The 14,519-nt window shown below is 42.4% G+C and overlaps 1 protein-coding gene across 2 annotated transcripts in view; it reads left to right on the top strand.

The window, feature by feature from the left end:
• The window catches only part of slc4a11.S (solute carrier family 4 member 11 S homeolog), a 96,652-nt gene that overhangs the window by 27,863 nt on the left and 54,270 nt on the right, over nt 1–14,519 (top strand). For both annotated transcript variants that reach the window (XM_041579353.1, XM_041579354.1), the window contains exon 3: nt 10,090–10,248. In XM_041579353.1, the coding sequence (XP_041435287.1) occupies nt 10,090–10,248 (159 nt within the window). The remainder of the gene's footprint in view (nt 1–10,089; nt 10,249–14,519) is intronic.

Below are 14,519 nucleotides of genomic sequence, written 5' to 3'. Positions count from 1 at the left end.
CTGAACTGAATCCTGGATTCGATGCATCCCTAGTTGTGATTGGCCATTTGGTTGCCCCTATGTGGTCTACACCTGGTTGTTATGCACCTAAAACAAGCCTGGAAATCAAAAATAAGCACCTGCTTTGAGGCCACTAGGAGCAACATTCAAGGGGTTGTGAACAACATGCTCACAAAGCACTGGTTGGGGATCGTTACTCTAGGTCAGTGATCCCCAACTAATAGCTCGTGAGCAACATGTTGCTCTCTGACCCCTTGGATATTGCTCCCAGTGGGCTTCAAGCAGGTGATTATTTTTGAATTCCTGGCTTAAAGGCATAAAAACATGCATACTACTCAACAGAGCCTCTTGTTGGCTGCAAGTCCAAATAAGTGCTACCAATACCCAATCACAGCCCTTATTTGGAACCCATGGGAACTTTTTGCATGCTTGTGTTTCTCTCCAACATTATTTTATACTTGAGTGTGGCTCATGGGTAAAAAAAAGTTGGGGACCCCAGAGAGATGGGCTTCAGCTTGTGTGCTGCCTAGGTGCAATGCTGTGAATTGATGGGAGTACCTTCCTTCCTTTATTCTGTTCTGCACTAATGTTGGTCACTGCCCTGGGACCCCAATTGAGCGAAGCTTACCTCGGGGCAGGCATGGTACATTTTTATTTTGTGTCGGCAAGAATGCGTCTATAAAATGCGTCTTATCTGCTGGTGTAGCCGCGTGCATCAAAGGGTAGATCATGGCTATTTGTCTCATATTTCCCTTGAACTAGTTGAATAAGCTAAGTTACCTTAATTGTGCCCCTAAACTATTAGTAGGATTTTGTCTCCCAGGTGGTTTATTGTCTGACCAAAACCACAACTGCTAAAAAAGGTGACATGCTAGTTAAGGTAAAATATGCACACCAGTGAATTTCGGTTGAATAAGAGACCAGAAGCCCTGTTCCCATTGAAGGGTAGTGGACATGCCTGCAGGGAGTTAAAGGCACAGGAAACCTCATTTTGTGCGAGGTTCGGTGGTGGGTTAGACTCTCGGTGCTTCATTTGGGTGAAACGGCAGTGGCATTTGGCTTGTTTTCTAATATAGAGACGCTGACATCCCTAATGGCTTCCTGTTTGTTTCAGCTGCGTGTGCCTAATAAACCGCAGATTCAATTTAGCTTTCCTGTACTCACCCCTCTCCTTGAGCCTTTAAGGATTGCTGCTAAACTGGTGCTCCCAGAATCCGCAGCCAGGAAGAATCAAGTGTAGGGGCGTAACTAGAGGAAGCAGACCCTGCGGCTGCAGGAGGTATAGGGGCCCTAATTCATATATATATAATAAATATTGGTAAAACAAGTCATCCGCTAAACATTTTGGGGGCCTGAAAAATAATTTGCTATGGGGGCGAGTAATATCTAGTTACGCCAGTGAGCAAGTGTTTATTATGAAGGGATAATATCCTTCTTTTATGTACCCTAGACGCAAAGCAATTTAGTGGGTGCAAATGATGTTACACGATACCCCCTCATAAGATGCATAGATCCTCTACAGGAGATAATTGCAACCTAATTTGTGAGCCTTAAAAACAGAGAGGGGGGGAGCTCAGTCTGACAGTGATCATAACTACGATGTTATATCTGAGCAGGGTTTGGGTCGGAGTAATGTATTTTCAGAGCCCAAATCATGTAATCCAGTTTAGGGGAATAATATGTTATTTTATCTAATAAATGAACCGTTTATTTCACTCTGTTCGTGTTATTGGGTAGCGCAGGAGAATGGGGCTTTCTGTTATAGTAACTGTTGGCTCCCGGAAAACATACACCCCTCCCTTACATTCTACAGCAAAAACCACTTTTGTATTAGATGATATACTGTATCTATCTATCTATCTATCTATCTATCTATCTATCTATCTATCTATCTATCTATCTATCTATCTATCTATCTATCTATCTATCTATCTATCTATCTATCTATCTATCTATCTATCTATCTATCTATCTATCTATCTATCTATATATATATAGCATGTGTTATACCATAGTACCTGCAAAGCACTTGGTAACATGACCTAGCTTTAATAGTTGATGTATGGAATGGTCTGGGTTTTTTTATTTTAAGCTTCTGCTATTTTCCAGTTTTACAATTTAAATTGTTCAGGTCCAATTTCCCCACTTTAATAGGCCACAGTTTTAGATGACAGAGCTGAGAGAACTCTAAGAGGAAGAGGTAACCCCTGGAGATACTGATTTAAGAATGTGCAAAATAAATAAAATAAAATAGCGTTCAATCCCAGGGTGGGGTAGGCTAAGAAGAGAGGAAAACACTCCAGGACAAATTCACTAAGCGCCGAAGCGCCTAACGGCAGCCTGAATTCGCTAGCATTGGGCATTTTCGTTAATTCGCCGATTCACTAACGGACGCTGGCGTAACTTCGGTAGTGTAACTTCGCAGCCTTACGCCTGGCGAATTTGCGCAATGGTCGTAACTATGCAAATTCACTAACACGCGCATTGTTCTGAACGCTAACTTTTACGCCAGACTTCCTTCGCCACCTCAGACCAGGCAAAGTGCAATAGAGTAGATGGGGATTGCTTCAAAAAAAGTTAAACATTTTTCTAAGTCCCAAAAAACGCTGGCGTTTTTTTTTATTATGGGTGATAGGCTGAAAAAGATCGAAAAAATCTTTGGGGCTCCCCTCCTTCCCCCCTTCATTTCCTAACTCCTGGCACCTTAACTATACAGTGGGCACATGTGTAGGGCAAAATAAACATTTTATTTGCTGTTTTGAAGGTTTCCCAGGCTTGTGTAGTTCTGCTACATAAACCTCCATTGTAACTTCAATTTGGCGCCGTATGCAAATTAACCATCGCTAGCGTAACTTTGCTTGGCGGATCAACGCTAGTGCAACTTCGCAACCTTACGCTACCCCTGAGCTCAACTTAGGATTTTAGTGAATTTGAGGAGCGCTGGCGAAAATACGCCTGGCAAAGTGCGGCGAAGCATGGCGAAGCGGACGCCAGCGCAACTACGAATCTTAGTGAATGTCCCACACCGTGTTCATGCTGGAGGGCTGCATTTTGCACTTTCCCTCTTTAGCCTTACAAAGCCATCCCTTAATCACACTCAGCCGTGGCTCTGTATTGAGGTCGAGTAAAGGCCTTGGCAGAAAGATTTTACAGCTAAACACAAGCCAGCCATATTCTGGCAGACGTACTGTTTGCAGCTAATTGCATTGAGGGGCTCGTCGTATGTAAAATGAGATGCTCAGTGCCTGCTTCTCTTAGGGGCAGTCCCATCATTGGTTACATAAGAGACAAGCAGAGCAGTCTGTGCTACATAAGGGCTGTGCTTTGTGGCCGTATGTAATACATCAAGCATAGGGCACCGTTGTTTCTATAAAGTGGCTTTTGTTAAACCCGTGGCCGCTTTAAATAGCCTTTACTACACAACTGGCCGAAGATCTTTGTCTATCAAGCAGGGATAGGAAAGCTCAGCTAAGCAAGGGCAACCAAAACCAACAGGTTATTTATACTAGGGATGCACCGAATCCATTATTTTGGATTCGGCTGAACCCCCGAATCCTTCGCGAAAGATTTGGCCGAATACCAATCCGAATCCTATTTTTTTTTTAATGTAAATTAGGGGTTTGAAGGGGAAAACATTTTTTTACTTCCTTGACAAAAAGTCACGCGGTTTCCCTCTTCATCCCTAATTTGCATATGCAAATGCATATGCAAATTAGGTTTCATATTCGGTTCGGCCAGGCAGAAGTATTCAGTTGAATCTGAATCCTGCTGAAAAATGCAGAATCCCAAACTGAATCCTGGATTCGGTGCATCCCTAATTTTTACTATAAATATCAAGGCTGAGCCTCTTATGTCGCAGAATATAACGCAGAACTTATACCATGTGCGTGAAATGGGATCATGAAAGAGGAGGGCTGAAGGATTACCTTCCCATATGTCCCCTTAAATCATTATGCGGTGGAGCACACGTTAGTGTCGCGTGTGTAAATACTTACCCAACCACTAGTAGGTGTGAGGTCTGCACGGCTGCTGGAAGAGACCAGACTTGGCCTGAGAGAACAGGTTGCTGGCCGTTCATAATTAATTTCCAGTCTTCACTAATTGCTCTGTAAATCATTCCTTGTTATGCTACTTGTCCCTTTGACAACTACAAAGACAGTTTAACACAATTCTGGCTTGTAGGAAATAAACTACTTGAAAGGATCATTACTGCACGAAGAGCTCTTACCCTCATTGTCATGGAAAGGTGGCCGCTGGCTACTGTGTACAGGTAGCCATCTAAAGTGTTTGCCTGGAATCAAAGGAAAGTTGTAGGTCACCCAGGGCCGGGCGTAAGGGTTAGTTCACACAAGGAGATTCGGGGAGATTTTGTCGCCTGTCGAGGCAACTTCGGGTGACTATAGAAAACGCATCGCCGCGTGAGCATTAGCGCAGGCGACTTTTCATTATAGCCTGAGGCAGTTCAGGGAGATAGTCGCACAGAAGACAAGGCGATTAGTCGCCACGCGACAAAATCTCCCCGAAACTCCTCGTGTGAACTAACCCTAAAGGTGTATGTATCTAAAAGGGCTTGTTTACCTTTGAGTTAACTTTTAGTACAGGTATGGGATCTGTTATCCAGAATGCTTGGGACCAGGGGTTTTCCGGATAATGGGTCTTTCAATAGTTTGGATATTCATACCTTAAAGGGATACGGTCATGGGAAAAAAAAATTTTTTCAAAATAAATCAGTTAATAGTGCTGCTCCAGCAGAATTCTGCACTGAAATCCATTTCTCAAAAGAGCAAACAGATTTTTTTATATTCAATTTTGAAATCTCACATGGGGCTGGACATATTGTCAATTTCCCAGCTGCCCCAAGTCATGTGACTTGTGCTCTGATAAACTTCAATCACTCTTTACTGCTGTACTGCAAGTTGGAGTGATATCACCCCCTCCCTTTCCCCCCCCCCAGCAGCCAAACAAAAGAACAATGGGAAGGTTACCAGATAGCAGCTCCCTAACACAAGATAACAGCTGCCTGGTAGATCTAAGAACAACACTCAATAGTAAAAACCCATGTCCCACTGAGACACATTCAGTTACATTGAGAAGAAAACACAGCAGCCTGCCAGAAAGCATTTCTCTCCTAAAGTGCAGGCCCAAGTCACATGACCAAGGGGCAGCTGGGAAATTGACAAAATGTCTAGCCCCATGTCAGATTTCAAAATTGAATATAAAAAAATCTGTTTGCTCTTTTGAGAAATGGATTTCAGTGCAGAATTCTGCTGGAGCAGCACTATTAACTGATTCATTTGGAAATTTTTATTTTTCTCCCATGACAGTATCCCTTTAAGTCTAATTAAAACCCAATAGGCTGGTTCTGCCTCCGATAAGGATTAATTATATCTTAGTTGGGATCAAGTACAAGCTAAAGTTTTATTATTACACAATAAAAAGGAAATCCTTTTTTAAAACTTTAGATTATTTGGATAAAATGGAGTCTATAGTAGAAGGCCTTTCAGTAATTCTGAGCTTTCTGGATAAAGGTTTTCCGGATAACTGATCCCATACTTGTATGATATAGAGAGGGATACTCTGAGATAATTTGCGATTGCTTCTCATTTTTTATCATTTGAGGTTATTTAGCTTTCTATTCAGCAGCTCTCCAGTTTGCCGTTTCAGCAATCTTGTTGCCAGGGTCCAAACCTCCCCAGCAACCATGCATTGTTTTGAACAAGAGACTGGAATATGAAAAGGAAAGGAGCTGAATAGAAAGATAAGGAATAAAAAGTCACAATAACAATCAATGTGTAGCTTTTACAGAGCTGGAAAGAGTCGGAAGAAAAAATGTAAATAATTCAAATGCTATAACAAAAGAAAATAAAAACAAAGACCAGTTGAAAAGTTTTACAGGTGCAAATATACGCCTTTGTGTACCACGGACAGGGCATTCCAGTTGGAGCCACGAGGGCATTCAAGGGCTAGTTATGGCTTCCAGCCTGGCTAAAGACTATAGTCATTAATTGATGTAATACGTTTAATACAGTTTCCTCACAAACAAAGCGTGCATTAGGTAATTAGACACTGTGTGTACACACAAACCAAGGGTGCGCATACATGCTAGGTTATATCAGCCAATGAATGGACAGAGTAGGCTCTTGTACTCGCATACTCCTTCCTGTTACACTCAGAACTTGCCTTATTTCCTGTCATGTGATCTGATCCGCCTTAGAACATGACAAAATGGTGGCTCGAGGTTGTTGATGTAAATGAGCATTGTTCACTGACCATATGATACAGTTCTTTGATCGGTCGCCATCAAAGGCAAAGATATACATTTATTTGTTAGCTTTTCAGTCAGAACATCTGGCGGGGCAGTCTGACTGGTGGTTTTGACCAAATCCAGGACCAAATCTTGTCACAAGGGCCATGGTATACTGTATATGAGAGCAGCAACATTGTGGTGTGGAGAGCAGACTTAGGTTTTGGATTAGTAGGAGAGGCTGAAAGCAGGGTTGCCAGATCTAATTCTCCAAACCAGCCAAAGTCCGCTATAGAACCAGCCCAATACGAGCCTAAATAGCACAATATGTGCAGTGAGAAATGTCTAAAAAATAAATATATGTGAAAATACACCTTTTACAAATTTTCACTGAAGCAAAATGGGACAGATTCGCCCTGGAGGTATAGGGGTCCCATAAGGCCCTAATTCATATACAATTTCAATAAACATTGGCAAAACAGCTCAACCTCTAGATATTTTTTTGACCGAAAATTGTGTGAAATTAAGGAAAGTCACTGCATAAAAAAGGGCATTAACTCAAGGGATGAAACATAATTCTGCCTCTTTATAGGTCCCTGGTGAGGCCTCATCTGGAGTATGGGGGCAGTTTTGGACTCCAGTCCTTAAGAGGGATATAAATGAGCTGGAGAGAGTGCAGAGACTAAGTGCAACTAAACTGGTTAGAGGGAGGGAAGAGTTAAATTATGAGGGGAGACTGACAAGGTTGGGGTTGTTTTCTCTGGAAAAAAGGCGCTTGTGAGGGGACATGATTAGACTTTACAAGTACATTAGAGGACATTATAGACAAATAGCAGGGGACCTTTTTACCCATAAAGAGAATCACGTACCAGAGGCCTCCCCTTCAGACTAGAAGAAAAGAAGTTTCATTTAAAGGAACAGAGTAGGGGGTTCATCACAGTGAGGACAGTGAGGTTGGGGAATGCACTGCCGGGTGATGATTCAGTTAATGACTATAAGAGGGACTTGGATGATTTCTTGGACAGACATAATACAAAGGCTATTGTGATACTAAACTCTATAGTTAGTATAGATATGGGTATATAGAATTTAATTAAAAGTAGGGAGGGGTGTGTGTATGGGGCTGGGTTTTCATTTGTAATGGTTGGACTTGATGGACTTTGTCTTTTTTCAACCCGATTTAACTATGTAACTATGTAAATGCGAGAATGCGAGATGGGAGACTGGGGTACTGAGCCCAAAAATCTGGTAACTCCCGACTTCTACACAAAACAGTTCCATTGCATGCTGGGTATTTTAGTCTTACATTTAACTTGTACAAACCTGCTAAAGTCCCAAAAAGTAGCCCAAATCCATACCTTGGGTAGTTAGTACTTTCAAAACCAGCCTGGGCTATAAATTAGTAGCCCAATTTGGCTGGAAAACTGCCAACCTGGCAACCCTGGCTGAAAGTCACATGCTTAACAGTATTATTGTTTCCTGATGGATCACTAGTGTTACCACTTAAACTATCCGACTGCAGTTTTCAGCCTTCTCTATTGATATCTGATAGACTGCAGATCATTTAGCAGTGGCTGAAGCTGTTGTTTTGGCCTCCTACAGGGCCATTTAGCCACCAACTTGGTCAGAGGTCAGCAGGCAATGGCAGCCTGTGTATGGCTAGTTTTAGTCTAACCCTCATTTACCTGTAATTGGCTCCTCGTTTTCATCAAGCCCGAGAGCACAGGCAGTACAGAAAAGGGAAGAAATCAATATATAATGGATCCTGGGAAGTCAGATGTTGCATATCCCCAGCACTTCTTGGCCCCGGGCAAGCTAGGGGGCTTTTCTGAAGCAGCACACCTACTGGCCCTTCTGGATGCTGCTCTGCTGAGTGCTTTTGTTTAATAAACATAATCATATTTTTCTCACACATTTCCAATGCCATTTGCTTTGCGCCTATGAAATGGAGCAAAGTTGGTCGTCTCACGGCTGTTGTATCAGAACATGTGTTTTGATGGTGGTAAATACTGATCCGTCGGTGCAAAATCTCTCTCTTGGTCGGCAGATGCTTCCATTAATCACTTGTTTTTGTGTGCTTGTTCGTTAAAGTTCCATCAGTAATTCTAGGGACCCTCGCTTGCTGTAGTTCTCTGATTAGTCCAGATTTGCGATGTCCCAAATGTATTTTTGAGCGTCTGATTAAAAGTTCCTTTCCTTATTAGCTGAGCAGAAGTCTCGCCAAACTTCCCTCCGTTCTGCAAAGGCTTTCATGTGCGGTGATGAGCCCGCGGTGGGGGAAACCGCCTACGCTGTGACTCTCTTGCATTCTAAGCTTCTAATCTCCGAGATCTTTAATTATAAAACAATTTCTGCCCATATTTCTCCTGCTTGCTATTCAGTTGCCTGGATCACTTCTAATCAGTGCATATCAGCTCTTTTGATCATTCTGCAATTTGGTCTCCTTAACATAAAATGTTTTTATTATTTCTAATAGTGCTCTGTTCAAATGATTGCAAGACTCAGCACTGTGGCTTTAATTTAAAGGGCCCAGTAACATAAATACTCCACTAATACCTTTATATAGCTAATTATTATGGAAGAGATGCTGTTCTGAAATCTTTGCACCCCACATTAGGATAGAACTACACAAGCGTTTTTTCATCAGATTTTGTGGGTCAGATTTTATCTGATCCTCCGTGCAACACCACGCTTCGCAGCGCAACAACATGCAACAGCACAAGCTTTTTTAGGACGCTACAAAATCTGATGCCCCTAGGCTATAAGTCGGATCAGATAAGTCGGATGGAGTCTTTAGTTCATGCGTTTACACCCGACAGTCAATATATTTCAATGAGGAAAAAAAGTCTTTCTGACACCATCTGTTTTTATCTTGTTGGATTAAGACACAGCGTTCACGTTCGACAGTCATGTCAAGTCGGATGGAAAATTTTACATGTAGTTTACACATCGGATTTTTGTATCAGTCCCATTGCATTTTAGGGTAGGACTCCACAATCGATTTTGTCGCGATCCGACAAAACGCATGCGAATTGTCGCATGCGACAAAAATAAGGCAAGAGATAGAATTGTCGCATGGTGTCACAGCGTTGATCGGACGTGATCCGACTGTCGGATGCAGATGCTGCGTCTGCATCCGACCATCGGATCAACTCTGCGACAATTCTATCTCTTGCCTTATTTTGTTGCATTATGTCGCAGCGCGTCGGTTCGCGACAAGGATGCGTTTTGACGATCCGACACCATCCTACAAAAGCGCTCGTGTAGTTCAGGCTTTTTGGTAGGACTCCATGGGCGTTTTTGACGTGATCCGATGCGCAGAAATGCAGGTGTCACGTTGGATGCGACGGAAATAAGGAAAGATATGGTAATGTCGGATGAAGACGCAGCGTCTGCATCCGACAGTCGTGACGGATCAATGCTGTGACACCATCCGACAATGCTATTACTTACCTTATTTCTGTCGCATCCGTCTTGACGCCTGCGTTTTTGCGCAGTGCGTTGGATCGCTCTGAAATCGCCCGTGGAGTCCTACCCTTAGGTGCATCCTTCCCAACATCCCCTTTATATATGGACTTATGGGGATTGTACTGTGCAGGGTTGTGCTGAAATTTTTGCTCCCCACATTAGGTGTATCCCTCCCAACATTCCCCTTTATATAGGACCTTTATACATGGACTTAAGGGAAATCCCTCCCAACGTTTTAAATTATATAGGTAGTTTTGAAAATTCACTTTACATAGGGAATCTAGTGCCATGTTGGCTTCCATTCTGTTACTCAGCCATGTTGGCGACACGCATATGAGGACTTTGTTCTGACTGCATTCTTCTTTTACTTGTGTTAGGCTACCTTAAGTGTGACACAGATGATGGCTGTGACCCCAAAGAAGAAGAAGGAGGGGGAGGAGAGGAGCTTTTCGACACTGTTCACTCATCGATTGTATCAGGGGAGAGCATCAGATTCTTTGTCAATGTCAATTTGGAAGTGCCACAGAGTACAACAGGTAAGTCTCTTGCTTCCACTCCTACATAGACAACCTGCAATGGCTTTACGTAAGTAACAGCTGCTATCTTAATATTTCGGTGGCAGCGGTTCTTAAGCTATGGATCAGGACCCAAAAGTGGGCCATGTGCTGTTTAATGTGAGTCTCCATGATCCCTTTCATACAGTTCTAAAACACACAATGTAGAGGCCCAAATATTATGAGGAGCAATAGGTACTCAGTAGAGCTTTAATGTGTACTGATCCAAACAAACTCACATAAGCTTCATTGTACCAGCGCTGCGAAATATGTTGGCGCTCTAGAAATACATGTTAATAAATTGTGCATAGAGACTTTAAACAAGCTGTTGTATAGTAGTTGTATCTTGTGTAGCCCACTAGTGTATAGAGACACAAATAAGCCATGCAACGTTTATTTTTAGAGTTCACACAGACCCAAACAATGTGCCATATAACAACCATTCATTGATGCATAGAAGAAGCCTGTGTAAAAGGCACAACCTAGTGGATAATGTTTATGGCCTCTGGGTGTAGAAACATTTCCGAGCATAATGCTGAGATGCACTTAGCTGCCAGTTTGGCTCCAGTATAAATTATGAAGTACATTTTCTTTAGAACAATGTGACACAGGGGGCTAAATCTGTCTCATACCAAGTTTTCAAGTTTTTTAGGGCTAGTCCACACGGGGAGATAGCGACGCGTTTGCGGTCGCGGCGACAGTCGCCGCGACCGGCGCAGGCGACAGTTTTGTATGGGCGCCTATGTAAAAACGCCTGTGCTAACCACACGAGGCGATGCGCTTTTCAACAGTCGCCTGAAAATGCCTCGCCAGGCATTTTCAGGCGACTGTTGAAAAGCGCCAGGCATTTTCAGGCGACTGTTGAAAAGCGCATCGCCTCGTGTGGTTAGCACAGGCGTTTTTACATAGGCGCCCATACAAAACTGTCGCCTGCGCCGGTCGCGGCGACTGTCGCGGCGCTTTGTCGCCGCGACCGCAAACGCGTCGCTATCTCCCCGTGTGGACTAGCCCTTAGGGTGCTAACAATTTATCTTAGTAAATGCTAACTCGGCCTGTGTGGGGATATATCTTTTTGTTACAGAGGAGCATTGACCCAGTTAAAGCCAGATTCTGTGCTTATGTTTAGTGAAAGCCATTAGGAGAGCTTTGGTATTTAATATTTTGAATGCCAGAGCAAGTAATGCTCGTTATCCTGGCTTTTCCTACAGTAAAGTGTGGGCCTAAGGCCACAGGGATCTTGTTTGTTCCTTATCTCTAGTAATGGATCATTTGTCCGGACCATTTGTGACTTTCGCTTTCTGCTGGAACGAGACAGAACAAACAACTTGGATACAATGGCAGCCAGGAGACAATGGCAGATAGTGGGCGTCCGCTATTCGAGGACCTGACATCCTACGCCGTGGAGCTAAATTTGTCAGCTCTATCTCTGCAGGGTCATATTATTGGAAGCTTTCCACATATTGTTGGATTTTTTGTTGTCTCTGCAGAAGGCAGTCATTGCACGCAAGGGCCAGCATATAACCTGGGCAGCTGTAGGGGGTACTTCGGCCCATAAAATAAATATATATTTTAAATAATATTTAAAAAAAATGCTTAGGCACCCTGTCTCGCATGCATATCCTATAACTATAGGACGGAAGCTGGAAGAGAGATAGGCATTGCTCTATGGGGCACAAACACTATCCTGCCTAGGGGCCTCTCTTCTGCCTGTATTGATTCCTGATCAATGCATTATGTATTTCTTGGGATGTTTTCCCTTTCAGATAAAGGGAAATTACACTTCTATTTAGTATGGTATATAGATTTGCAAATGCAGGTATCTGTGGAATTAGCATTGCATTCTGCCCTATATAATTAGCAGAAGCTGTTATGGCTGATTAATTGACAGTAACTGTAGACTGCCTATTTGCTACAATAACGAGAGTTTTGTATAACTCGCTAGACTCTTGTTTTCTTTCCAGAGTGCCTGGTGGAACCTTGCAATCCCACAGAGACCACTTTCTAGCGGCAGCAGGTCTGGGGCCGTATGAGGCATTATGTACACCCAAGGGAACGGCATTAATACGAGGAAGCCGGGCCCTATTGTTACTGAGCACAATACTCCGAGACGCTTCACCTCTATTAACTTCTCTTTCTAACTCTTAGATGTCTCAGCGAGAGGCGGACAATGTCAAGTCCCTGTGCAATGAGCAATTCTGTAACAGCATAAAGTTGGACGACTGTTATTTGCAGTACCACTTTATACGTGTTGCCTGTTTCAAACCTGTGTCATAAGATGCAATGAAATGGGGCCACCTCCTATGAATAAACTGCAAAAACTTGGGGAGGCACATTTATCAAGGGTCAAATTTCGAATTCATGTGAGTTTTTTTTTTTTTTTTTTTTTAAACTCCCTTAGATTCGATTGAATGCAAAAACTCGATCTCAATCAAACTCTATTATAGTTTTTTGTCTGAAAAAAACCTCAAGTGTCAGGAAGGCTACAAACATCTCCAAATTGGTCACTGGACCTCTTCCGTTAACGTACAGGAATTTGGCAGGTTTTAGGTGGCGAATAGTCGAATTTGAATTTATAAAGGGCCAAAGTATGATAAGTATCGAAAATCGAATTAAAATCTTTTTGTAAAAAACTCGAATCGAGTTCGGATAATTCCCTAGCAGATTTTGACAGTTTTGACCATAAAAAAAAATGTGAAAATTAGAATTTTAAATTCGACCCTTAATAAATCTGCCCCTTAGTGCTGTTGCATGTCTTTGTGGGGTCTGACGGTGGTCTTTGTAAAGTACTCCTAGGAGCACATTTACTTAGGGTCGAATATCGAGGGTTAATTAACCCTCGATATTTGACTGTCGAAGTTAAATCCTTCGAATATCGAAGTCGAAGGATTTACCACAATTCGTTCGAACGATCGTAGGAAAAATCGTTCGATCGAACGATTAAATCCTTCGAATCAAACGATTTTCCTTCAACCAAAAATTTGTTAGAAAGCCTATGGGGACCATCCCCCATAACATTGAGGTTCGGTAGGTTTTACTTGGCGAAGTAGGGGGTCAAAGTTTTTTTAAAGAGACAGTACTTCAACTATCGAATGGTCGAACAATTTTTAGTTCGAATCTTTCGATTCAAAGTCGAAGGTCGAAGTAGCCAAAAAAATCATTCTAAATTCGAAGTTTTTTTTATTTCTTCACTCAAACTAAGTAAATGTGCCCCCTAATGTTGTCGTTGTTTTGAGATTTTGTTTTTTTTACATGACGGCTTCCTTTTAGTAAACAACATCAGTTCTTTATAGCAAAAAGTCTTGCAGGGATTCCGCACATCCAGGATTCAATTCGGGATTTGGCCTTTTTCAACTGATTCAGCCAAATGTTAAAAATCACATGACCATAGTTGTGGAATAGGAAACATGAAAGCTTAGCTAAAGCAGATCAAAGAAAACCACTGAGTGTGTTGATAAAATGTATTTGAGTTTTTCTAGACTGGATATTGTGGCGTCCCCTTTGCCTCAGGCACTGCACTTGCTTTAGAAGATGCTACAGATAAGTGGAGGCGCAGAACACACATTTTCTTGGATAAACATTCTCAGTTTGTTGGTACTCTGGTACATGTTCCGATTGGCAGCCTTGAGGGTACAGATTGCTGGAATTCTTACAGGTTCATTCTGAGAGATACTGGTTTTGGAGTGCATGCAGTCTCATGGGATGGAATGTGGACAAACGGGTCAAGGTGACTCTAATGCCGGTTTACTGGGTTTCCTCTGAAGAACCTGTGCTATGCACTCTAATTGTTGGACTTTTTTAGCATAAATCACCTGATGACCAACTGAAGGAGACAAGCAGACGATTACAGAAGGCATTGTCTCTCCACAGGACCTGTCATTTTCAAGAGGAATCCAATGACTGCCCCTGACTCTTGCTTTATTCACGGGAAATTGTTGGATGTCTTCACCGCAACAAGTACTGCCACTGATATATGAGCCATTGGAAGTACTGTCATGTTATATAACTGTCACATGGTATTCACAACTGTCATACACATACATTGAAGCCTCCTGTGCTGCGTCCAAGTTACCCTTTAACTTATGATAACCCACTCATGGCTACCTTCGCTTTGTAGAGAACTCTATAAGATGACTGCCCTTATAGTGAAACAACCATTTGTGTTCCGAAAGTAAAAACACCAGACCATCCAGCTCTATAACCAAACTGTTAATTAAAAAACAATAAATCACACTACAGATGATCATAATTTTAGA

Source organism: Xenopus laevis, chromosome 1S (genome assembly GCF_017654675.1).
Source record: "Xenopus laevis strain J_2021 chromosome 1S, Xenopus_laevis_v10.1, whole genome shotgun sequence".
Lineage (NCBI taxonomy): Eukaryota > Metazoa > Chordata > Amphibia > Anura > Pipidae > Xenopus > Xenopus laevis.
The sequence above is the reverse complement of the archived record's forward strand: the minus strand, read 5'-3'. Positions and strand labels throughout refer to the sequence as shown.